Raw genomic sequence first — 26,269 nt, forward strand, 5'->3', positions numbered from 1 at the left:
TGGGGACACGGTGTGCCCCAATTCAGGGGAGGCTGGGAACTTTTAGGAGAGAGTACACATTAGACCCGCAGTAAGTTCTCAGTAAATGTCCACTCCACACGGGCAGGAATTTTGCCTGCTTTGGTCACCACTGTGTTCCCAGCACTAATAAGTAAAGCCAGCCCCATAGCACATGCTTAATAAATCTTTGTTGCATGAATGTATATTATCATTGTTAGGCGGGGGATCTGGGACTCTCTGATAGGCAAGATTCCCCAAGCTGGTGGGCTTGATTTCATCTTAGGGGGCAAACAGACAGGCAGGTCTGCAACTATGTGGCCCAATCAGGAACTGCTTCCAAGCACCCTGGTCTCACAAAGAGGGGTCAGCATCTTCTTTAATAAGCACGTTAAACAACCACAGAGAATCATTTGGGGACAGAGAAAGCCTTCTTCCAGGGATGCTTCTCGGATGATGTGTTTTCTTCCCTTAGTTAACATGTATAATTTGCCTTCTTGCAGAGCTGCCGAGAGAGCTTGGAGTGACTTAGGAACAATGGACAATGGTCCCAATTTACCAAGGAAAATTGTCTCCTACAAAAAAAAAAAAAAAAAGAAAAAAAAAAGGAGAAAGCCATGCATTGCATGCTGCATGCAGAAACACTTCAGACCCAGCCAGGGGGGGACTTTGTCCCAGGGGTTGATCAGAAGGCTCTTTTCAGGTGGGTCCCAGGGACAGGTGGCTAAATGCTATATGTATGTCTGGTCATGCCAGCGATGCTGATTGGGAAATGGGAGAGCAATGCCTGCCTGACCTCCGTTTGAGCGGTGACCCCTGAAATTCTCTCCACTTTCACAAGAGTGGAAATGGGGACCGTCACTTCCAGGGGTGGGGGAGGGAGAAGTTTCCTCTTGCCCTATTTTGGTTTCTCGGCTGCTAAAACAAACACCAGCTAATCCCAAATGACACCCTGAGTTCAGTGCCCGCAGTCCACCTGTTCTAGGCTACTTACAGGGGGGGAGGGGAGGGTTTCATAGAAGGGGTACCCCCTCCACCACTCCAGCCCTTGAGGGGGGAACTGGGACACTTCTCTATGCAGTCATCCCCGAGTCCACCCTCAGAGTCTTGGCTAAGGAGAGAGGAAAGCCCCTGCACCCCCACTCCACCACTATTGGATTTCTGGGGAGCCTCCCCCTAAGCTCGTTTAGATATTAACTTAGCTAGGACAGGCCACAGCAAACAGGCCAGGGCTGGGGAAAGACAAAGGACAGTTGTCTGTGGGTGGCAGCCCCACATCACCTCAATCCACCATGGACGTGCCCTGGCCTCTGGGGCTGATTCTGCTCCTCTTGGGGACCCCCCTCGCCCATGCCGAGCCCCTGTGAGTGTGGGGAACCGAAGTTTCCTGTGTACTTGGCATGCGGGTGGCTCCCTGCCTGTGACCCCCCGTGACTGTGCCGTGGCCCCCCCCACGTGAGTCCATGCACCCCTGTGTTCGTCTCCTGGCAGGTACCTCCTGGTGACCCCCCGAGTCCTGAGGGTCGGCAGCCCCGAGAACATCCTTGTCCAGGCCCATGGGGTCCCCGATCAGCCCCTCCCCAGTGTCCTCAAGGTCAGTATCACGGTGTGGGACTTCCCCATGAGGAAGCTGTTGATGACGGGGCTCCAGCTCACGCTCTCGAGTGAAAACAACTTTATGGATCAGGCACCTGTGACGGTGGGTGACAGGCCAGGATGGGCAGCCACAGAGGGAGGTTGTGGGTCAGCGGTGAGGGTGGTGAGGGGCAGACTCGGCTGGACTTCCCAAGAAGCACACTGGACTGGAGACACAGGGCCTGCATGTACTTACTGCTCCTTTCATGTCTTCTCCATCCAGAAATCAAAAGCCCCCTAAGACTGGGCTCCGGGAATGGCCACCTTTAGCCCAAATAAAAAGTCCCCTACACATGAGTTGCTAGAGGCACCCTCTGCTGGTGGGCAGGAATAGGAGGCTTGGGCTGGATTTCATCCCTCCCTTGACTGAGTGCCCTTGTGCAGTGAGCAACCTGCAGAGCTGGACATGGCAACCTTGCAGCCGAAGGCAGAACCAGAGGGCCCCCACTCAGTTGCTTCTCCCAAGATCTGGCCTAGGGCTCTGCCCCCGGGGAAGGAGACCCCAGCAGGGTCTGAGCAGTGTGGGCATCTCTTTACAGATTCCCGAAAGCGTGGTATACCCCCCAAAACCGGGACAGCAATATGTTTCCATCCGTGCAACCTGGACACCCACCTCATCCTCCTCGTTCGTGGAGAAACTGGTGCTGGTGGTGCCCCATGCTGGCTACATCTTCATCCAGACAGACAAGACTATCTACAACCCCGAGCACTTGGGTACAGCCCCCAGGCACCCCCACCCACCCACCCTGCAGTCTCCCCCCAGTGCCAAACATACTCCAATGCCCTAAAGTCTTCTCTACCTCCCAAGGTCTCCTTCTGCCCAAGATTTCCCCCACTAACAAAGGACCTTGCATCTCCCACCCCCTCCCCAAATGCTCTTCCTCCTTCCCTGTCTCCAATGCTCAGAGCGTCTTCCCTCTTTCTCCAGTTCAGTACCGAGTGTTCACTGTAAACCACGCAATGGACCCCATCAACAGGACATTCACACTGGACATCAAGGTGACTTCTCATGATAGGGTGGGGCTGGGTCCTGGACACTGGGATTAAGTCCTGAGACACATGCTGAAGGCCTGGGGGTGCAGGGAGCACGAGGGCCCTCCCCGAGGGATGTCACCAGCCCCAACCCCTGTCCCTGCAGAACCCAGAGGGTGTCACTGTCATCAGCCAGAGTCTGATAGCCAGAGATGGCTTCCACTCCAGATCCTTCCGCCTCCCGGAGCTCATCAGGTGTCCTGTTCTCTGCCTCTCCCACCCACTGCGGGTTCCCGGGGGCTGAGCTGGGAGCCCCAGGGATGGGATGGGAGGGCTTCCCTTCTCAGGCTCCGTCTCTCCCGACCTGCTGTGCCTCAGTTTTGGGACCTGGGCCATCGAAGCCAGTTATCAGAGTGCAGCCCAGCAGAAGTTCAAGGCCGCCTTCGACGTGAAGGAGTACGGTGAGGAGGGCAAGCTGGGACACGCCAGGAACAGAGCCAGGAAGGGGAAGGAGGGCTTAGGAGGGTGACAGGGGGTATGGGACACCTACTGTGTGTCAGAACCTGAGCTGGGGATCATCAGGGATGGGATGGGGGGCCAGGGGTGGAGGTAAAGAGCTGAGGGTGCCTATTCCTTTACCCCACCCAGTGCTGCCATCTTTCGAGGTCCAGCTGATCCCAAACAAGACTTTCTTCTATCTCAAAGACGAGGCCCTGGGCGTGAGCATCCAGGCCCAGTGAGTCGCCTTACCTCCAGCCCTACCAGAGGACCAGGGATGCCAAGAAACTGAACGGGCAGAGAGAAGGGGGTCTTTGCCACCCTCGGAACATTCTAGGCCACCTATATGTCTAGACCTCTCTTTGGGTTGATGACACAGTACAGGTCACCTTGTCTACCAGGCAGGGTTGAACAAGCCACACCTGCTACCTCAGGGAATTGTTCTGACCAGCCCTGACGGTCCCTAAGCTTGCACAGGTCACCTTTGTCGCGTCATGAGGTCGTCCAGCTCATCTCTGAAGATCTATGATGTTGCAAATACCACCTGGGCTGTCGTATGAGGCTCTCAGGTCAATATGGGTGTCCATAATGGCCACGTCTGCCACCTTGTAAGTTTGCACAGGCCACATCTGCTACCCAACCAGGCATGAGGAGACACATTTGCCAACACTCAGGATGGCAGAGGTCAGCAAGGAAAACTTCTAAGTTTTCAGGGGCCCCCGCTGCGCTCCCCAAAGCTGCATGGCCACAGCTGCAGCCTCACGAGGTTACACGGGCCATCTCTGCAGCCACACAAGGCTGTACAGGTGCCTCAGAGTCAACCAAATGGCCCTCCGTCCCTCAGGTATATATTCAACAAGCCGGTAGAAGGACACGCTCTGGCCATTTTTGGGGTGAAAATGGATTCCCACCAGATCTCCCTCCAAAGCTCCCTGCAGAAGGTGGAGGTAACTGAGCCCTGACCGCAGTCCCACCTCTCCTCCACCAAACCCTCTGCCTTCCAAGCAAGAAACCATCTCCCCTTCCTCTCTTCTGCCCTGCATGCAGGTCTCCGAGGGTCTGGGCCACATCTCCCTTCGGAAAGAGTTTCTGATGTCCGCGTTCCAGGGCCCTGAAGAGGAATTCATCGGGGCCTCAATTTTTGTCAATGTCACCGTGTTTTCCTCAGGTGCTGCCCTCACCCCTGGGTGAGGTCAGGACACCTGTGTTCTTTCCCAGCCCAGACACCGCACCCATGTGACCCCAGACCACTTCCCGGCCTCAGTTTCCTTTTTAGAGAAATGGGCAAACACCAGAAGGGCTGGGTGGAGCTGAGATTGTGTTTTGAGCCCTGACAGCAGCCCCGTCCCTCCTCTGGGAAACTGAGCCTCCTCTGCAGACCCCGTGACCAGCCCCCTGTCTCTACAGGGGGTGAGGTGGTCCAGGCAGATGCCTCGGGGGTGAAGATTGTCCGGAGCCCGTACAACATCAAGTTCATCAAGACACCCCAGTATTTCAAGCCGGGGATGCCCTTCCAGTTCAGGGTCAGGACTGGGTTCAATCCACCCAGGGACTCAGGGTGCTTTCCCAGGGAACAAAATCCGTGCTGGACTCACCTGTCCCCCACCACTTAACCATCTGAGAGTTGAGTCCTTCATGCATCCTAGACCAATCCCAAGGAAACCCACCCAAGTCTTAACGCAGATTGCCCTAAAGCACACCGATAGCTCTCTGATGGCCTCAGGGATTATAATCAGGCTGGATTTTGTAAACCTTGGGGGTTTATCTTGAGACCATGCTTGCACAGCTAGTATGCTGCTTTTAAGTTCCTTAATTTGGCGTGACTTTGAGAAGTCTGATAGCTGGAGCCATCCCCTGGTGCCAGCCCTATTCCTAGCTTTCCCCAGGACCTCCAAGTCTCCACCTACCCTCTTCATCCCCAGTTGTCCCCTCAGGGCCACCACGTATGGTTGTGCACTGCAAAACCCTGAGGGGTGCCACTCATGGGGCTGTAATATGAATAGTGTCCCTGATGTTGCTCAGTGCACATGTCACCCAGCTGGACAAGGCAATCCTATTCAGATGGCATTCCCAGTGCCCACCTCTCACATCAGGCCACCCTCAGAACTGTCCTTCAAACTCACCCCATTTTCCATCCCAGGTCTTTGTCTCCAATCCTGATGGGTCCCCAGCCTCTGGAATCCTTGTCCGCTGCAAAGACCACAAAGTGCACACCTCAGCCAATGGGACTGCCCCTCTGACCATCAACACAGAGGCAGATCTGGACCAGCTTTCCATCCTGGTAACAGCCTGACAGGGCAGGGGTGGTGGCGTTGGGGCCATGTGAGCTGGAGAAGTAGGGGGTTTTCTTGCCCATCACTCTCCCCAGGTGAAAACGGATGAGCCTCTCCAGCCAGAGGAGCAGGCTTCAGCCCAGATGACAGCTCAGGCTTACTCAACAGAGAAAGGGTCAGGGAACTACCTGCACATTGAGGTCATCACTTTGGGTACAGAAGTGGGTGACAACATCCGACTGAGCCTCAACACCAGACATCAGAACCCCTCAACCCAGAAACAGTTCACCTACTTCACCATCCTGGTGAGGGGCTCAGATTAGGGTCTGGGGCAAGGAATTATTTCCTTGGAACAATTCTGGTTAGTTGGGTTGGAAGGACCATGAAGGGACTTAGGTGGGCTCAGAACAAGGCACTGAAGCAAACGGGCTGTGAGTCTCTTTCAGTTTCCAACTACTCAAGCCAATACCATGAAATGAGTCCAGTTAAACAACGGGAATTTATTTGCTCATGGTTCTGAGGTTAGGGAAAAGGTCCAAATCAAGTCATCATCAAGGTGATTCTCCTGAAGACTGTGGCATTCTGGAGCTTGGCTACTGGTGACCCTTGGTACTTAATTTGTCACATGGCAAGGCCCACGGTGGCATCTCCTGGTCTGTCCCTTCCCTTCCATGTTTCTTTGATGTTCAGCTTCTGGCTTATAAAGGACTCCGGTAATAGGATTAAGACCCATCCTGATTGAGGTGTGACACACCATAACCGAAGTAACCTCATCACAAGATCCTACTTACAATGGGTCCACACCTACAAGGAATGGATTAAATTTAAGAACATACTTTTCTGGGGTACATACAGCTTCAAACTACCACAGCCTCCTTTGGGAGTCTGGAAAACCTCAGAAAGGGTTTGGCCCTTCTCACCCTTGGGTTCCCTTGTCCCCAAGGTGCTGAGTAAGGGCCGGATCGTGTATGCCAAACATCAACCGAAGAAGCTGGGGAGTGTCTACACATCAGCCATTATTGGCGTAACCCCAGAGATGCTACCCTCCTTCCGCATCCTGGCCTTTTATTTACTGCCAAAGGAAGCAGGTCAGGACCCCGAGCTGGTGGCTGATTCCATATGGATTGACGTGAATGATAGATGCATGGGAACGGTGAGCCAAGTCCATTGAAGTTGTACATCAGCATCATAAATCTCTAGAGGTGGTCTGTACAAGTCCAGGGGCTCCCTCTCTGGGGAGCAGAGAAGAATCAAGTAAATGCATGGAGTTGGGATTGGCCTGGTGGAGCTCCCAAATGCTCCACCAGAGCAGTAGGGGACATAAACCTGAGTGTGGAGTTGGGGCAGACCCTTGGCACCCATGGGGCCCTCTCCCTGACAGCTCTCTTTTTACTGGCTCAGCTGAGGGTTGACTTGAAGAATAAAAGACCCGTCCAGACTTTTGAGCCCAACACCAAGGTGGAACTGCAGGTGACCGGAGATGCAGAAGCCACAGTGGGGTTGGTAGCCATTGACAAGGCTGTCTTTGTCTTGAACAGCAAACACAAGTTCACGCAGAAGAAGGTGAGAGCATATGGACTTTGGAGCAAGAGGTTGCCTGGGGAGTTCAGCTGGAGTCTTGGTTTTCTTGGCTGTAAAATGGACAACATCAAGGGTTGTGGGGATGGAAGGAGATGGTGCAGAGCTTAGAGACTGGAGGGTGGTAAGAGCTCAAATCTCAGGAGGCGATGCGAGAATAATTATTTGAGCCAGCAATTCCAGTGCACTGTTACTCCCTCCCTGGAGTGGCCATACAGCTGCACTTGACTTCAGGTTCCTCTCTTGACCTCCAGGTCTGGGATGTGGTGGAGGAGCAGGACATTGGCTGCACAGCGGGCAGTGGGAAAAACAGTCTTGCCGTGTTCACGAATGCTGGATTGGACCTGAAAATGAGCACAGGGATGGGCACCCTGGCAAGCTCAGGTACAGGCAGGGGCGTGGGGGCAGGAGGAGGGCAGGGATGGGGTTTGGTGCTGCCTAACAGTTAAGAACATGGGCTTTGATGTCAAACAGACACAGTATAAATCCAGACCCTGCCACTTATGGATAGTCACCTTCCTTCTCTGAGTCTCCATTTCTTTATCCATAAAATGGGGATAATAATAGAACAAACTCCCAGTGTGTTAGTCAAGCTGTAGACTTGGCATGTGTAAAAGAGATACAAATTAACAGTGGCTTAAACAAGGCAGAAGATTATTTATCACTTAGTAATGACCTAAGCTCCTTCTAGTTTGTTGATCTGCCATTTTCCAAGATGGCACCCTTCCATGACCTCATGCCAGGCAGCAAGATGGAGGAAAGAGGGATGGGGAGGGCACTTCTCTCACATCTCATTTGCCAGAACTCAGTCACATGACAGCATGAAGGTACAAAGGAGACTGGGAAATGTAGTCTTTATTCTAGGTGACGTATAAAAGATGGAGGTTTCGTTGCCACAGAATAGGGAGGAAACTGAACATTGGGAACAATTAGGGGTGTCTTCTTTCAGCTATAAATAATGATATTAGTAACAGTTTCTATTACTACATGCTGGACTCTGGGCTCAGTACTTTTATATGTGTAACCTCATTAATAGAGCTATGGTTGCATCCATGTTGCATGGTGTTTTAATTTCCTGGGCTGCTAAAAACAGATGTTATGAAATGGGTTGGCTTTTAATGGGAATTTATGAGCTTACAGTTTGAGGCCATGAGAATGTCCAAATCAGGGCATCATCAAGGTGATGTTTTCTTCTTGGAGACCAGTTCCTGGCCATCCTTGGCTCCCCTGCCACATGGCAAGGCAAGAGACCTTCTCTTCTGGGTTTTGTTGCTTTCAGCATCTTGCTTCCATGGCTCTCTTTTTCTCTCTGTATTCATTCCACTCATAACGGAATCCAGTAAGAAGATTAAGGACTCATCCTGAAGGAGGTGGGTCATACTTTAACTGAAGTAGCCTCACCACAAGATCCTACTTACAAAGGGTTCACACCCACAGAATGGATTAGGTTTAAGAATACGTTTTTCTGGGGTACATACAGTTCCAAACCACCACACACAGATGGGGAAATTGAGGCCCAGAGAGGTAAGATGATTTGCCCAAGAACACACAGATTTTAAGTTGCAAACCGCAAATACAAGGAGGCTGTGAGATGAATAGAGGTGATGCATATAAAGCATTGGCTGTACGCTAAGCACTCAAGAGACATCATCCGGGATGTTGATAATGATCCTGACAATTGTCCTCTTATTCTCCCCTCTGACATCCAGACTGGCACTGCCCCCAGAGCCCTCCACCCAGCCGCCACCGCCGCTCCCTAAAGAGGCTGGAGAAAAAGAGGGATGCAGGTCAGAGTTGAAAATGGACTTTCCCCTCCTGTCTCCCCAATCTACTCTACCTAGCACAGCTTAGAACAGGAAACTGAAACCACTCTAGGCACTTCAAGCCAGGGTGTGGTGGATTTAATAGAGGGAGTTTGATACTTACAAATTTCATTAGAAGGGCTTATAGAAGTGGAAGTTGGGAGGATGCTTGTGGGCACTCAAAATGACCCTGCTGCAGTTCTCGCAATCCAGCAAATTTCAGGAAACTGCCACCAGGGTCTCTCCTGAGGCTGGTGCATAGACAGCAGGACATGCAATTGTGCCCACTGCAAAAACACAAGAACTGGAGTCCATCTACCAGCTACCACCATTGCAGGGAAAATGGTTTCTACTTCTCTTCCCCCTCCCAAATCTTACATGAGAGTGTCTCAGTGGCAGAACCCAAATCCCATCCAGAATCCTAGCATCAAATGAGTCTTGGAAATGAAGTTTTTAGATGTCTATCCCCTGTGACACAGGAGGTAATGTAGATAATAGATGGCTTGGGTGCTGCGGTGCCAAAGGACAATGTCTAACGTACCTGAGATCCCCAAATCCATGGTGTCGACTGGAAGACGAAGCTCTGAGCCTGGGGTCAGAGGCAGATGGGAGGCAGCCCTGGGTGGTGTTAGAAGCCTGGATTCCAATGCCAGCTCTGCCACTTGTGAGCTGTGTGACCTTGGGCAAGTGAATGCATGTCTCTGTAGCTCAGTTTCCTCATTGGCACTCACCACTTGGGTTCCATGTGAGGCTTCAAGGAGAAGATACACGCAAGGCAGTTTGCGCAGCATCTGGGACTGGGTCATGGCTAAACACAGGGAAGGTGGGGATGGTATCAGGGTGAGTGGGTCCCTGCTTACTCAAGTCCTGCCCAGCCCCTCCTCTCTCCCTCTAACTGTGTCCCACAGTGAGCAAGTTCCAGACGGAGCTGGAACGAAGATGCTGCAAGGCTGGGCTCCGGGAGAGCCCAGTGGGATTGTCCTGCAAGGAGAGGATCCAGTACGTCCGCCATGGTCCAGCCTGTATGGCCGCTTTCATGAGCTGCTGCCATCTGTCTGAGTCTTTGACTCGGGAGGCTCGGGAGGAGCAGCTTCTTCTGGGGACAAGTGAGGAGGGGCTGGAAGACACAAGGTTGGAGGGACCCCACTGATGAGATATGAAGTTCCACGGGACACCATTTAAGGGGTGATAGGAGACAGGGGGGAGGAAGATGGTGTGGGAGAACCCCTGGAAGGCCCTCAGATAGATGAAGAGGACAGCAGGCAGGGGAGCAGGGCAGGGGGTGGTTAGATCTCTACCACCCTCTTTGCAGCGGATACAGATGAGGACTTTGATGATCTCTTCATGGATGAACTGCCCATCCGGACCTTGTTCCCCGAGAGTTGGCTCTGGAGGAAGTTTGTTCTGCCAAAAAGTGAATCAGGGTAGGACTATGGCTTCTGTGCCAGCATCTGGTTGCACTCTGGTCCTTCTATGAATAGTGATCTCGGTGTTGACAATGACCCTTTAGGCTAGTCCCAAGATAGAGACCCCCTTGGATGGAGATAAAGATTCCAGTGGGCCCCCCAAAGGATGCTCCTTTAGCAATGATGTCTCTCATGGGGTCAAAGGGGTGGATGGTGACCCTCCCCAATAGTGACCACAAGCATGAACTAGGTTATAGCTCCACCCTCCTCCCGCAGCATCTCCCGTGACATCATCAGTGTCAACTTGCCGGATTCCATCACCACGTGGCAGTTTGTGGCCGTCAGTCTCAAGGCAGGACAAGGTGACCCCACAAGCCTGGCCCTGCCCAGCCCCCCCTAGTCCCGGGCAGTTGTTCTCTACCTAACCCCAACGTGCTCTCCTGGCTCCAGGTGTCTGCGTCTCAGACTCCTTTGAGCTGACGGTTAGCAAATTGTTTTTTGTGGACCTTAAGTTGCCCTCCTCCATGGTCAAGAATGAGCAGGTCCAGATTCAAGCTGTGCTGTACAATTTCTGGGATCGCCAGGTCATGGTGAGACCCCGTGCCCTCCCCTGAGCCATAGCTCCATGCATTTTATAAAAGGGATGGAGCTTATGGATGATTCTAGTGGATTGGTGAAGCAGTGGTCCTTCTGAAAAGCTTCTAAGGTATTTTCTTATTTAAACCTCACGATAACCCCATGAGAAGGGTATTTTTTATTGTCCTTGGTTTAGAGATGGAGAAACCAAGGCACAGAGAGGTCAAAGGATTTGCTTGAGGTTGCACAGCACATAAGTGGCAGAGAGCAGTTTGAAGCCAGGTGCACTGATACCTGACTGTCAATCATGATGCTCTGTTCTCACTGCAGGTTTCTCGGGGCAAGGTGGGGGTGGGGCGTGGTTGTGCCACCTCGTGCACTGGAACCTCCAAACTGTCCATCCCGTCCCAGGTCCATGTGGAGTTCCCCCACAAGGAGCCGCTGTGCAGTGCGTCCAAGCCGGGAGCCCCATCTCGCCAGAGGGTGACTGTGCCCCCAACCTCCTCCAAGATGGTGCCCTTCGTGGTTCTCCCTGTCGAGACAGGCAGAGTGGACGTGGAGGTCAAGGTCTTGGGCTTTGGGATCCAGGACCACGTAAAGAAGACGCTCATGGTCCGGGTAATGGACGCCCCAATACTTCGGTGCAGACAGAGACTTCCCCTGGGTGCCAGGCTGCGTGGGCATGGAAGGGACAAGTGGACCAGGTGGGGATGAGGTGCCAAGAGAACGGATTTGAAAGTGCAGTCAGTGGACTGGCTTGGAGGGTCACAAAATTCCCACCTCAGGGCTTGGAATTCAGGCACAGTTCCAAATCTTTCTCTGCTGTGTGACCTTGGGTGACTTACTTAACCTCTCTGAGCCCCCCATTTCCTCATTTGCAGACTGGGGGTCACAGTCACATCCATGAATAACCAGAGGGCTACGAAAATCACCTACGACCAGTGTCTGACCCAGCAATCATATTTGATTTGCTTAACAAACATATGTTCCATATTTATAGTATATCGAGCACGGCTCTAAGAATATCAGCCTCATTGAGCCCTCAGAAATACCTGAAGAGGTAGGGACTATTATGAGCCCCATTTTGCAGATGAAAAAATGGAGGCACAGAGAGGTTAAGTAATTTGCCCAAGGTCACACAGCTGGGAAGTGGAAGACCTGGGATTCAAACCCGGGCAGTTGGGCTCTAGAGTCTGTGCTCTCTTAATTACTAAATGATGTCACCGCCTCCTGTCACTGCCATGGTCCTTGCTCTATGGTTGCCTGTTACTGTTAATAAATTGTCTGCCTGTCTCACTTCACAGGCTGGGGGTCAGATGGAGCAAATGTCCCACAGCTTCTTCCTGAACCCCCAAGGTTTGTGGAGCTGGAAGGGGAGCGGTGGGTTCCAGAAGCCGTGCTAGGCGGAAGGATGGGGGGATGGGGAGGGGGGCTGACCAGAGCCTGTTGTCCCTCACAAAAAGTTGCACCTTGTCAGGTCAGACACAGACAATGTTTGTGCCAAGGCAGGACATTCTGAATCAGGTGCCCGACACGCAGGCGGAAGTGTTTGTCAGTGTCCAAGGTGCATAGGACAGAGGTGGCTCTTGTGGGAGATGGGGAGGTGGGGAGTGGGTGATGCTGGCTGCCCTAAGACCTGCCCGGGCACAGGGCTGGGGGTGGCCGCGGGGGTAGGGAGGGGTGTCGGCGAGCCACAGGGCCTTCAGCCATTCCTGGCGTGACCCTGCCCGCCCACCTGACAGGTGACATCCTTGGCGAGACAATCCTGGGCAGTCTGACCCCAACAGAAACGCACCAGCTGCTGAAGGTCCCGATAGGCTGCTCTGAGCAGATGCTGAGCTCCCTGGCACCCTTGATCATCCTGACCCAGTATTTGGATGCCACGGGCCAGTGGGGCAAGGTTGGAGTGGAACTCAGGGACCAGGTGATGGAAAACATTGTCAACGGTGAGAGCATGGGGTGTCAGGGGTGGCTTTCGGTCCCCCCTTGGGGACCTCTATAAGGGCATCTGGGGACTCTGGGACCTCCAAGAGGGTGGTTGGGCTACACCCAGGAGTGGAGGAGGCCCCCAGACAATAACAACCCTGGCTGACACCCCAACTCTGTCTCCTCTCCCAGATTGCAATCTGACACCTACTCCCAGGGGATCCCCAGTAACTCCCCTCCAGATTAGTCCTGCACCCTACTCCTTATACCCAGACTGATAACAAACCCCCAGGTGAACCCTAAAAGTGACCCCCAGTTACTCCTGAACCCTGACCCCTCTCCAGGCTATCCAGTAGGACAATAGGCTTGCACACCAAGCAGCAATCAGCAGGATGTCATACCCTGGCACGATCGCAGTTTGAACCCCATCAGCAAACACCCCCAGGGCTGCACCCAGTAGTATAACCCCCCCTAGGAACCCCAGGGAGCACCCAAGCAGCAAACCCCCAGAATACTCCCAGGTGGTAGCTTCCCTGACTGTGAACACTGACCCCTCCCCAGGTTATGCTCAGACACCAACACCCCAGCCCGGTTCTCCCAAGCAGCAGAGAACCAGGTGGTACATGGACACTGTCACCCCCAAAGTCACCCCCCATCCAGAAAACAGCCCCCCAGGGAAACTTCAGGTTATACCCAAGCAGCAGCTGTCAACCAAGAGGTGCCCCCCAAATACACCCAGCATAACCTCCCACAGGCCATGCCCAGACACACTGACCCCCAAGTGTCATCTAAGAAACCACCCCAAAGGAGAGGCCCTCGGACACCAAACCATACCTTCCACATCCCTCCCAGAGAATAACTCGCCCCCGAGTCCCCCCATGTGCCGGTTTCCCAAGTTACTCCAAGACAGCGACACCCCCGGTCCAGCCACCTGCTGGCTCCCCCACAGATCACACTTAGACCGTCACCCCTAATTTATGCCTGCTCCCTGCAGTCCCCCCTCCATAACATACCTGCACAATGAATCCCCTGCAGGTTTTACCTAGATGGGACACCCCAGGTTAGCACCCAGATTGTTTTCCCTCCTCCACACATCACACCCCAACAGTGACTCTCCTTCACCTGTTTCCCCAGGATACGCTCGGATGCTGACTCACAGGAGTGCAGACAACACCTACCACATCCACCAGGGAAATCCAGGAAGCACCTGGTGACGGTGCCGCTGTACCCCCACCCCGGATGCCTGAGGGTGCCCCACACTGGGATCTCGGGACAGGTGGCCCCGGGTTGAGCTCACGGGCCGGTGGTGTTCCACACTGGCCGAACCAGGCAATGGCGGAAGGACGTGGCCCTTGGTGTCGACATCACTGTTGTGTAGATGCCCCCCTGGGCTGCCATTCCCAGTTGTCGCCTTCCTCCCGACAGGCTCTCGAGCTACGTGTTCCGAATCTTCATGCTGGCCTACCCCACGATGACCACCAGCAAGCTGGACCTGCCCTCTCTCTGTGCCACTGCCAACTGGATCGTCACCAAGCGGCAGGTGGAGGATGGTCACTTCTTGGAAAAAGGCCCCGTGATCATGAAGTCCATGCAGGTGTCCACTGTGGGCCCTGGGCCTGGGGCATGGGAGGGAAACCCAGGGCTGTGTGCACCCCTGGAGGGGGACAGGGATGTCAGACCCCCCAACCTCACAGGTAAAATGAGAACAGGATTGTAGTCTTGGCTCTGGACCACCCCGTGCTCCATTACATAATGGGGGAGTCTGGGCTCATCTGGGACCCCATCTCTCCCTCACCCCCAAATAGAGCAAGTGCCCGAGTCCTCCCCATCTCCCAGACAACCCACCCATTGGTACCAAGTGCTCCTCCACATTCAGAAACAGCTTTAAAAACAGCCAGGCTGGTGTCACTCCTCCTCAAACACTTTCCATGGCTCTCACTCACCTACCAGAATCCCCTCTCCAACTCTAGCCTCTCTCTTCTGTATCCTGCTCAGCCAAAGCTTCAGCTCTCATAACTCCCTACCAGGGGTCCCTGAATCTCAATTTATGCTTATGCTACCCTCTGCCCGGGATGCTCTCACCCCTTCCCCTTTTCACCCCCCATCTGGCCAAATAATGCTTTTTCTTAAGATGTAGCTCAGATACCACCTTCCTTCAGGAAGTCTCCCCTGAAAAACGACCCTGTGTCTGTCTGTGTCAATGCATCTATCACGTTATGCATTCATTCATTCATTCATTCATTCCACAAACATTTCTCCAACAACTGCTGCATACCAGACCTTGTGCTGGGCAGAGGGAAGATGCAACAATCCGTAAGACTTTTACAGCCTCTGCCCTTGTGGAGCTCACAAGCTCGTGGAGAGGAAATATGGGTTCACCAAATAATTGCAACCAGTAATTGCTCAAATCCCAATTGTGCCAAGTTCCAAGAGAGGCCAGAAGAGAATGTTTAGGGTGGGAGGGGGTTGGAAAGCCATGCCTGGCCCTGGGATGTCAGGAGAAGCCTCCAGAAGCAAGTGGCAGCAAAGCAGAAACTTGAAAAAGGGATAGTAGCTGGTGGGGGGAGCAAGGGAAAGACAGCTCCAGGCAGAGGGAACAACAGCTCCAGGGGCCCTGAGACCCCAGCATGTTTGAGGAAGGGAGAAAGAGACCAATGTGGCCAGAGCACAAAACAGGTGGTCTGTCCCAAGACCAGAGAGGGAGGCAAGATGGACTGATGCAAGCTCCTGAAGGCTGAGGGGCCTTGGGGGCCTTGGGGAGGATCTGAAATAATCTGTTCAGGGTTCACGCTTCCTACACTGTGAAGGACTCCAGGGCAGGAAGCAGGTCTGGTGTGTTGTTGCAGTTGGCAAATATTTGCCGAACAAGACACTAGATGAACGAATGAATCAGCAAAGAAAGATTGGACCCCCAGAGAGAGGGAGGGCTTTGGGAATTCGGAGGGTGAGACCCCGAGGAAGATGGGACAGAGTGGGTGTCATGAGCACACGCTTAGCAGGCTCACAGCTCTGTGCTTCTTTCCACCCACAAACATTTATTATACACCAACTGCACTGGGGACCCTGCAGAAAACAAATAAAAAATCCCTGCCCTTGTGGAGCAGATATTCTAATGGGGGGGGGGGGAGTGAGGAGAGACAAGCAAAAGCATAATATAGACGTCATGATGTGCTATACTAAAGTGATATGGGGGACACAGGGAAAGGGACATCAAGGTGATGGGATATGATTTTGGAAGCTCTGTAAGAAGACGTTTGTACAAAGATCTGAGGAGGTGAGGGAGTGAGTCATGTGGGTATCTAGGGAAGGGCATTCCAAGCAGAGGGAATAGCTTGTGCAAATGCCCTGAGGCTAGAGTGTTCCTGGCATGTTTGAGGAACAGCAAGGGGGCCAGCATGGCAGGAACAGAGAGTAGTGAGGGGAGAGTGGGAGGAGGTGAGGACAGGGAGGTGAAAGGGCAGATCATCCAGCACCTTGTGGGCCCTGGGGAGGACTTTGACTTTTTCTCCAAGTGAGGTAGGAGCCCTGGGAGGGCTGTGAAGAGGCTGGAGATGACCTGATTTAGGTATTCTCTGGGTCCCTCCGGCCACTGTGTGGGAAACAGACTAGGGGGAGAGGGGGGATGGAAATGGGGAAACTAAACAGAAGTTTGAACTCTGAGTGAGCTAATGAATTGCAATGGGGAAACTTCCCTCTCGGACCCTCAGTCTCTTCATCTATCAAGCCAAGCTTTGCAAGGATGCTCTGAGACAGTGTTGAAAGCTTAGCAAAGCACCCTCCATACTGTTAGCTTTGTTTAGTAGGGCAGATCCCCTTACAGACAGTTTCTTTCTGCCCATCCCACCTCCAGCATCACCCAGTCCAGAGCTGAGCACCCAGGAGCTTTCCAAGATCAGGTAGGAGAGTCTGGGGGAAATGTTCCCAAGATGCTGAGGGGAACAGATCTGTCTCTGCAACCACAGGGTGGCTACCGAGGCTCTGAAGCACCCATATCCCTCACGGCTCTTGTCCTGATTGCCCTGAATGAAGGGAAGGAGTTATGCATCCGGGAGATACCGGTAGGACTCCAAGAGGAGGGCAGGATGTTCAGCATGTCCTAACTCCTGGGCCCTCATGTCCCTGTGAGTGGATGACTCTCTTCTACCTCCCAGACCCCTTTCCTCTGCTCTGATTCCCCTTTCTGACCCCCTAGAACTTGCATGCCAGCATCAAGCAAGCCCGTGACTACCTGGAGAGGCAGCTCTCCAAAATTCAGACAACTTTTGCTGTAGCTATAGTTTCCTATGCACTGGCCCGCACCAGGAGCCCCAGAGCCAATGACCGCCTGGACGCCTTCGCCAGCCATGGTGAGTGTGGAGCACTTCTTAACCAACAGTGTGTTCTCCGCAGTCCCAGAGGTGGGGGTGGTGTCTGAGTGGGGCTTGCATCATCTCAAATCCAAGCAACATGTGGCTCATCACTTAGTGCTTATTGAGCACCCACTGTGCACCAAGCCTTGAGCTCAAACCCTGAGAGACCAAGAAGATCAAGACAGATATGGGCCCTGCCCTCAAGGCTTACACCATCCCCAGGGGAGGCAGGCAGAAGACAGGTTAATATATAATTACAAATTAAGATATGTGCTGAGATGATGACAAACTAGGTAGGTGGTGGAGACAATGAGAGGAGGGGAGTATGGATGTGAAAGGCCAAGGATGTTCTGAGACAATGCAACAGCACGTTCAAGGGCCTTGAAGTTGGGAAAGCGCTGGGCATGGCCAAGGGTGGAAGAAAGGTCATAAAACATGGGTAGTGGAAAGGGGTCCTACCTTGTCTTCTCCATTCCCCAAGTCAAGAGGAGTGAAGCTAGGAAATCCCATTTGCGATGGGACTGGTGGGACCTGCAGGGGGTTCTTTGAACCTCAGCTTCCCCATCTCCTAACAGTTAGGCTCCCTGCTTCCTAGGCTTGTTCTGACATTGCAAGGTCTGCAGAACAGGATTTCATTGAAAGTTCAATAAAATGACAGATGAGGAAAAATTGGGCTAGAAGACAGAAGGAGCAGGCAAGTTGAGGTGGGTGGACCCAACTCTGGGTGCAAGACGGAGGATCCCTCCCCTAGACAAAACCCACTGGCCGGTGAAGGAGCTGGGCCGGTACTCCCTGTTCACCACTGAGGCTACAGCCTATGCGCTGCTGCAGAAGCTGGAGCTGGGTCGGCTCAACGAGACGCACGGCATCGCCAAGTGGCTGCTGGAGAAGCGGGAGCTGGGAGGGGGCTTCAAGTCCACCCAGGTGACGCGTGGCTCGGATGGGGGGTGGTGGGTTGCGCTCTCCTGGAGAATGGGGGAGGAGAGAGTGGAGCTGGCCGAGGTGCTGACGCGGCTGGCCCGCCCAGGAGGAGCTCTCCGTGGTGCTGACGTCCCCGCCAGCTGCCTCCTGGTGCACTGTTTCTGGTGCCAACCCTATGACCCCTTTCCCAACACCCAGACCACCGTGGTGGCCCTCGAGGCCCTCACCCGCTACCGCGAGGCTGTCCCCTTCAAGGGAGTCCAGGATCTCCACGTCCAGATCAGCGTCCCCAAGAGATCCTTGAACGTGGAGTGGCAGATTGATCAGACCAATGCATACCAGCAGCAATCAGCAAAGGTACAGCGCTAAGGGGCAGATGGGAAGTCCACAAAGACATGGCGGTGGGGACGAGGCCAGGAGTTCTGTCCCTGCCGTTTCCCTCCCCACGACTCTCTCATAACCATTGGAAATTTGGCTGTACTGCCGATGTATTGATTCATTTATTCCACAAATATTTCCTGAGTGCCTCCAGTGTGCCAAGCACTCTCCTGGGCACTAGGGATGCATTACAAAAGACCCGTAGTCCCTGCCATTATAGGACTTCCAATCTAGAAAGAATCATAAACATTAATATCTAACATTTTAAGTGTTCTGGACACAGAGAAATAAAAATGGGTTGTAAAGAGGAAAGTAACCTGGGGGGAGGGGAATCTCCATGGAAAGGGTGACATTTAAGCTTAAATCATTCAATACATCTTTATTGAGCACTTACTATATGCCAGACACTGTTCTAGACAGCAGAAGCAGCAAGTTCAAAGGTCCTGAGGCAGAGAAGTGTTTCACGAATAGCAAAGAGGTTGGTGTGGCTAGACAGAAAGGAGTGAAAGGAGAGTGGGAGGAGATGAGGGCATAAATGGGCAAATAGCATAGGGCCTTGTGGGCCATGGTGAAAACTTTAGCTTTTACCCTAAGTAAGGTGGAAGCCATGAAGGGTCCTGAGAAGATGGACCTTTCTCACTTACACCATATTAATATCCATAATAGCAATAAAATTATGATACATATAATATGGCACTAGCTAGAGTTTGTTAACTAGGCACCAGGCACCATTCTTACATATATTAAACCATCTATTCCATAAAAGGATGCTATGAAGTTGGTACTGTTATTGACCTCTTTCTATAAGTGAGAAAATGGAGGGACTGAGAAGTAAAATAACTTGTCCAAGATCACACATAGGTGCGGTGGAGGTGCTTGGGTGAACAGGAGTTACCAAGAGTTAGTGTGTTGGATGTATACATATTACCAGGAATAGGCCTGTTAGGATTTGTATAATTAAGCAGATTCCAGATGAAGGTGACAAGCGTGGGGGGAAGTGTTCCCAGCAGAGGGAGCAACTTACAGTGGAGACCCCAAGGCAGGTACAGAAATGGCTGTAGGGGAGGGAGTGTGTCCAGGACAAAGTGGCCTGACCAGAGGCTGAGGGAGCTGTCAGAGCTCAGAGCACAGGGGCTGGGATTCAGGAACTCATCCTATGGGCAGTAGGGTTTAAGCAGGGGTATGATTGGATGTGATTTCTTTCCCTCTGGCTGACGCAAGAAGAATGAAATTAAGGAAATAAGAGTATATCAGAGACTGGGAGGATGATGTCCAGGCAAAAGGAATTTTAGAGGTGCTAGAAAGTGGATAGATTCAAGAGATCTTGGTACAATGAGACACAGCCTGGGTCGATGGCTTTAGTTGATCAGTGACAATGTAGACATTGTGAATGCTCCATAAAAAGGAAAAGAAATGTCTTCTGCATAGGGAGAAGTCCCAAGTTAGGGAAATAACCACGAACTGAGGCCTCAGTGCCCGGGCATTCTCTCCTACTCACCCCCACCACATTTGAGCCATTCTTTCCTGTCTCCCTCTGCCCTCAAATCCTCCTCCCCCTTCATTTCAGTTCCCTGCCATGGACGACCTGGAGATCAAAGCCAGTGGCACTGGGAGAGGCACCATCTCAGTAGGTCTAATGTCCCACCCTTGGGATCCTTAGCTGGATCCCAGGGCCCCCTAGTTGGTGGGAGAAGGGGCAAGTCCTAGGTTCTTGGACAAGATCAAAATCAGCAACACTTTTAGCTACCATTTACAGTGCTTCTATTTGCTAGGAACCAAGCAAAGGGTACTTCAAGAGTGCCTGGGAAGCTGGGATGGGCATGTCCCTATTCAACAATTGGGAAACTGGAGGCTCAGAAAGGTTTTCACCTGAATCACAGAGACAGGGAAGGTAGAGGCCACAGGTCCCTGGATCCCTGTGTCTCCCTCTTACTGAGTCTTTGAGGGGCTCCTCCTTCCTTACTGCCTGCCAGGAGTAGATTCTCCCTCCAAGAAGCCTTCCAAAGCTCAGAGGATAACTCTACCCACCCCCTCAAAATCTGAGCCAGTGGCCCCATTTTATCTTCCAGCCCCAGGTCCTATGGCCCAAGAGGACAGCCCATGTGTTCACAAAATTCCAGGTAGCCTGTTGCAATTGACGCCAAAACTTGGGTGACAGAGTCACCGTTGAAACCCTGCCTTTGTTGAGGGGCTGTGAGCAAGTCACACCCCTGTTTGAGCCCCAGTTAAATTCAAATTTCAATTAAATAAATTAATTAAAGAACATTAAAAATTCAGTTCCTCAGTCACACCAGCCAGGTTTCAAGTGCTCAAGAGGCACGTATGGCTAGTGGCTTCCATATTGGATAGTGCAGACATAGACCACATCCACCATCACAGAAAGTTTGATTAGACAGAGCTGGTCTAGGCTCGAGAGGGTTTCCTGGCCTCTGCACCCAAGTGTTGAGGGGAGCAGACTTTGCTGTGAAATCCCCACATGGGTGGAGACTTGGACAGCCAAGGACCAGAACAAGGAGCAAGGAGGGGGTGCATGGGGACGGGCTCCAACATCCCCCTTCCCTGCCTGAGCAGATCCTGACCATGTATCACAGAAACACCGAGTCCTGGGAGAGCTCCTGCGACTTCCACCTGAACGTGACCTTCCACCGTGTGTCTGAAGGCGAGCCTGGTTCTGGGGACGCCCAACCCTTCTTTTTCCTTGTTTTATTTTAACTGCCTTTCACTAAGCACATTTCGTGACTTCGTTCAGTCATTCGGCAAATATTTATTGAGCATTCACTGCCTGCCAGCTCCATCTCTTGGTATTGAGAACACAGGCCTGAACTAGAAAAATATAGAAATGAACAATACATAAATAACACTATGTTACACCCAATAAATATCTAGTGTAATAGCAGGTGGTGATACATGCCACACAAAATAAAGTAGGAAGATGTGATTCAGACTTGAGGGAATCAGGGGAAGCTCTCTTGAAGAGGTGACAGTAGAGCTGAGATGGGAAGGAGGTGAGGGAGGAGCCAGGATGGGTCTGAGGGAAGGACGTTCCGGGCAGGTGGAACAGCAGGTGCAACGGCTCCGAGGAAGAAACAGCACACTGTGTTTGATGAACAACTAGTCCACAAGGGAGTTATCAAGATGGGTGGGGGCTGCGGAGATGGTCAGAAACAGTGGGATTCTAGAGTTTCCAGTCTGGGAAGGAACCTGCCATTAGAAGTTCCCTGTGGGAATTAGGGGGAAGGCCTCACCGGGACTTTTAGGAATGAAAAGTGACCAAGGCTTTGGGTTTGACCCTGTTTCTTAAGAATAACAACAACTAGCACTTATATAGCAGTGACCAGGCACAGATCTAATTGCTTTATTTATATTAACTCATTTAATTCTTACAACCCTGTTGGGTTGGGACTATTGTGATCTCTGCATTACAGATGAATAAACAGAAGCACAGAGAGGTTAAGCCATTTGCCCAAAGTCACACAGCAGAGCTCAGAATTTGAACCCAAGGAAGCTGGCTCCAGGGGCTGTGTGTTTAAGAGACTGTGCAACCCAACCTCTAAATTTCTGCCTTTTCTCTGCAGGGAACACAAAGGGGGAGGACACCTTCCAGCTGCGAATGGAAACAAGGTTTGGGTGTCATGATCTTGGCCTGGGTGGGATGAGGCCCCTGTTATCCCCAACTCCTTAGCAGCAATCCCTGTGTACTGAATGGGGGGTGGGAAGCAGCCAAGCCTGGCCCTTTCTGCCTGCCCCCTCACCTGGGCCACACATCCTGCTGCCTCTGCATACCCTGGGATGCCTGGTGCCACCACAGCCAACCTGCTCCACATACCCAGAGCTGGCTCCAGGCCCCACGGCTCTCCCCAGTCCTGATTTTCTCCAGACACCCCAAGGCTCCACTCCAAAACGCCCCTGCCCAGGTCTGCCCCAGATACAAACATGTATTGAGCACCCACTGTGTGCCAGGCTCTAGGAGCTGGGGACACAGCTATGGACAGGGCAGCCACCTTGCAGCCTAGCAGGGGAGACAGACAATAACCAAAGAATTGCCCAGAATAAACGCAAAATGATAACTGTGATGAAAGTGGCAAAGGGGGGGAGACTGACCTGGTATACGGGCCACTGAGGGCTTCCCAGAAGGAGCAAGGTGCCAGCTAAGATTGCAAAAATCTGGAGGCATTTCAGGGCAAAAAGAGGGAGAGGAGACTCTTCCAGGCTGTGGGAGGAGAATGTGCAAATGTCCCGTGGCAGGAAAATAGACTGATGATTAGGAGCAATCACGTGGAGGCTGGGGTGGGAGGAGATAAGGCAGAAGGAATTTCCAATTTCTGTTTGCGAAAGCTCCCTGCTGTTGGGGGTGGAGTGGAGATGGGGAGAGCCCAGAGGAGGCTCCTGAACCAGTCCAAGCAAGACACGACGGGAGCTTGGAGCAGACTGGGGAGCACGGCGTGACATGTGGGGGGAGAGTGGGAAGAAAGCCTGGGGCTGTGGAATTGCCAGGTTCCAAGGTGATCGAGAGGCCACGATGACTATTCTGGAGATTTCCCTTCTCACTGGCTTCTACCCCAACCTGGAGGACCTCAAACAGGTAACGCTGGCCCCACCTGCCTGCTGGTGAGCCCAGGGCACCCCGGCCACTCCCTGCCTGGGTGCCAGGCAGCATCTATCCTGGCGTTAACCTCACATGGTCCTTGCCCCATGGCCATGCCCGGTTTATCTTATGCCTCAGTTTCCCCAACACTGGAACTGACTGGGCAAGGGAAGGGGGCTCTCCCAGGGTGTTACTTTATGCTGACTGGAGCTCCCAGGGCTGGGGGCCTCGGAGGGTCTCTGCTGACCCCTAATCCGGGCTTTCTGCCCCAGCTCACCAGCGAGGAGGAGATGTACGTCTTCCAGTACGAGACGAAGACAAACTCCAGCGACAGCTCCGTCGTCCTCTACCTGGACAAGGTGAGGAAGGTCTGGTGACCTCCACCCAGGCCCGTGGACCAAGCCGGTGGGCACGGAACCCACGGTCAGCCCCTTGGGCCACGTCTCCCGGGGTCCATCCCCAGAGAGCCGTGCCCTCTGTGGGCAGCTCCCCCCGGGTCTGTTCTCCCAGGGCCTGCCGTGAGCCCACTTGGCCCAGGGGACAACGCCAGCGCTAATGGTCAAGGCCCTGGGGTCAGTGCCACGAGGTCAGTGGTCCTGGTCAGCTCAGACCAGACTATCCCCCCACCCCCAGCTCTCCCACGAGGTAGACACGGTGCTGGGCTTCCGGGTTCACAGGATGCTGGAGGCAGAGTTCCTGCAGGCTGCCCTGGTCACCATCTATGACTACTACGACCCTTGTGAGCAGGGGCCAGGGCTGGGGGGCGTCCCGCAAGGGTCCGAGACCTGCCAAGGGCCAGAGCCAGCAAAGGGGAACCTGGCGGCGCAGGCGGCGGAGAGGGGCCTGGGCACGGTCTCCACGGGGTGGGGCTTTCCGATGACCCGGTGGGCGGGGCCTACGGGAAGGGGGAGGAGCCGAGAGGGGCCTGGGCTTGGCCTCCCGCCTTCCGATGACCCAGTGGGCGGGGCCTACGGGAAGGGGGAGGAGCCGAGAGGGGCCTGGGCACTGCCTCCCGGGGTGGGACCTTCCGATGACGCGATGGGCGGGGCCTCTGGGAAGGGGGAGGGGCCGAGAGGGCTAGGCTTGGCCTGCTAGGGGACGGAGTGGAGCCAGCAGGGGCGAGGCCTCTACAGGGGCAGGACCGGTCGAGGCGGGGCCTAGGGGGCGGGGCCAGGCCAAGAGAGGGAGGAGCCAGGAGAGTCAGGGCGGGGCCTTCCTGGAAGGGGGCGGGCTATGGGCGGGGGCCTGAATAGGGCGGAGACTTCTGGGGGCGGGGCCAGGCGGACACCCTGGCCCCAGGACCGCGAGCTCAGGCCCACCCAGACCATACCCCGCCGCAGCCCGGAGGTGCAGCGCCTTCTACAACCTGCCCACGAAGGAGACCTCCCTGCGGAAGATTTGCCACAAAGACATCTGCACCTGTGCCGAGGGTGAGGCTCGACGGCCACCCGTGCTGGGGTTGCCAGGCTAGGGGCTCACGAGTTGAGGTGTTGGAGAGGTCAGCCAGACAGAAAGACAGAGGCAGACAGACTGACGCACACTTAAGGAACGCCAAAGAGTGGGACAGTGTCGCAGACGCACAAAGAGACTAAAATGGGAGAAACAGAGAAGGAAAAGGACAAAAAGAGAGCCAAGCATGCGGAGGCAGCCCCCTCCCCCTGGTGCAGCGGCCCCCCTGCCCCCCCCCCCAGAACAGTGCCCCTCCCCGAGGAAGGACAGCGACCGGCTGAGGCAGGAGGAGCTCCAGATGGCGGCCTGTGAGGCGGGCGTGGACTTTGGTGAGTGGGTGGGGAGCGCAGGGGGCAGGGGAGGCCCACCTGCAGGCCGGACGCCCCCACAGAGCCCCTCCTTGCCCTATCCCCCTCCTCAGTGTACAAGGTCAGACTGGAGAGCGTGCAGACCTCCACCTCCAACCCCTACATCTACTACAACATGCAGCTCCAAGCCGTCATCAAGAGTGGTAGGTCCTAGGTGGCCAAGCAGGGGGTGGAGGAGGGGGAACCAAAGTGGGGGAGATCCAGGCCTGTGGGGGCTCAGATGCTGGTTCTCCTCCAGGCACAGACCCCGCCACCCCCCTCACGGTGAAGAAATTCATCTCCCATGCCACCTGCCACGACTCCCTGGGGCTGCAAGAGCAGGAGACTTATCTCATCATGGGCCAGAGGGGAGATCTGTGGAGAGTCAGATCTGAGTGCGTGGGGTGGGGAGTGGGGATGGGGGGCTCCCTTCCCCACCCAGCCCAGCCCTTGGCTTCACAAGTCCTGCTGGAGCTGCCCGGAATGGAGGTGCTGTTTGCACGATGTGGTAGATGTGGGTATTCACTACCTCGGTTTTCCAAAAGAGGGCAGTAAAGAGTGAGAAGAAGGATCTTTTTTTGTCTGATCCCTGGAAGGAGTTGTTTGAAGTAGACTGGAGCGGACCAAGAGGGTGCCGTGGAATGGACACCATTATAGACTGAGGCTCTGGGAAGTGGCCAAGCAGGGCCAAGGGAACAAGGCAGGGTGGGTCTCTAAGCCCTTGGGAGCACCAGGCCCTTCTCACTCCTCCCCACGTCTCTCATCCACAGTTACACCTACATCCTGGGCAAAGAGACATTCCTCATGCACTGGCCAGCAGATGGGGATGAAAGCAAGAAGGAATTGTTTGGCCAGCTGGAGGAATTTTCAGAACATTTGCATGCCCAAGGCTGCAGGACCTGAGACCCCGAGGACTCTGCTACCCTCGTGGCTCCCAGCAGGCCCAGGCCTCTGGGCTCAACCCTAAGTAAAGAATATGAATATCAGATATACAAACTCTGGACTTTTGTTCCTACTCCAACATTCAACTAACACCCAGCATGCCCTACCCCAACCCTACTCCAACCACACTGGCCTCCTCTCCAACACCCAGGTTTGTTCCTACATCAGGGCCTTTGCATTCACCATCCCTTCTACCAACTAGTACACCTTCCCCCAAATATCTGCATGGTTTGCATCCTTCCCTGATGCAGGGTCTTGTTTAAATGTCACCTCCTGAAAAAGGCCTTCTTTATTAACTAGTATTGAAAATAAACCCCCTCCCGCCACTTCCTGCCCTGACCTCAACTTATTCTCTAAAGAGCACTTATCCATACCTTGTAACATGATATTTATTGATTTGGTTGTTAAACGTGTGTTTCTGCTGCCCCAGAAGGCCAGCTCCTTGTAGACAGGGGCCTGTCTGTCTTCTTCGCTGCTCTGTTCCCACTTCCTACAGCAGGGATTGGCACACAGTTGGTGCATAAGCAATGTTTGTTGACTGGCTGATTCGGTAACTGAATTTGGCACCCGGGCTGCATCTGGCTCTGATGGCTTGCAGGGATGGAAGCTTTTCAAGGGGAAGCCCAAGTGGCTGA

General features: G+C 53.7%; 1 protein-coding gene across 7 annotated transcripts; it reads left to right on the plus strand.

Annotated features, from left to right (window-relative positions):
* Positions 1-1,232: 1,232 nt before the first annotated feature.
* LOC119520597 (complement C3-like) lies at positions 1,233-25,678 on the plus strand. 7 transcript variants are annotated; one of them, XM_037818543.1, is made up of 41 exons: positions 1,233-1,360; positions 1,489-1,696; positions 2,172-2,346; positions 2,561-2,631; positions 2,771-2,859; positions 2,983-3,065; positions 3,253-3,340; positions 3,947-4,049; positions 4,150-4,270; positions 4,510-4,625; positions 5,243-5,383; positions 5,471-5,680; positions 6,319-6,528; positions 6,777-6,938; positions 7,208-7,337; positions 8,663-8,740; positions 9,664-9,861; positions 10,068-10,179; positions 10,438-10,523; positions 10,612-10,751; positions 11,149-11,355; positions 12,042-12,093; positions 12,215-12,301; positions 12,480-12,683; positions 13,798-13,873; positions 14,089-14,257; positions 16,626-16,721; positions 16,856-17,009; positions 17,764-17,936; positions 18,132-18,290; positions 19,879-19,938; positions 20,883-20,970; positions 21,887-21,932; positions 22,806-22,893; positions 23,169-23,255; positions 23,530-23,635; positions 24,237-24,326; positions 24,588-24,674; positions 24,767-24,856; positions 24,952-25,087; positions 25,463-25,678. In XM_037818543.1, exons 1-41 carry the CDS (start codon positions 1,290-1,292, stop codon positions 25,593-25,595), a joined length of 4,980 nt encoding a protein of 1,659 aa, XP_037674471.1. In that variant the 5' UTR covers positions 1,233-1,289; the 3' UTR covers positions 25,596-25,678. The 7 variants fall into 7 exon arrangements, 6 of the variants coding, with proteins under 6 accessions (XP_037674471.1, XP_037674473.1, XP_037674474.1 ...); XM_037818545.1 differs by having other exon boundaries at positions 1,489-1,591; XR_005214196.1 differs by lacking the exon at positions 25,463-25,678 and having other exon boundaries at positions 24,593-24,674; positions 24,952-25,004.
* The last annotated feature ends 591 nt before the right edge of the window (positions 25,679-26,269 follow it).

Source organism: Choloepus didactylus, chromosome 25 (assembly GCF_015220235.1).
Source record: "Choloepus didactylus isolate mChoDid1 chromosome 25, mChoDid1.pri, whole genome shotgun sequence".
NCBI classification, from domain to species: Eukaryota; Metazoa; Chordata; class Mammalia; order Pilosa; family Megalonychidae; genus Choloepus; species Choloepus didactylus.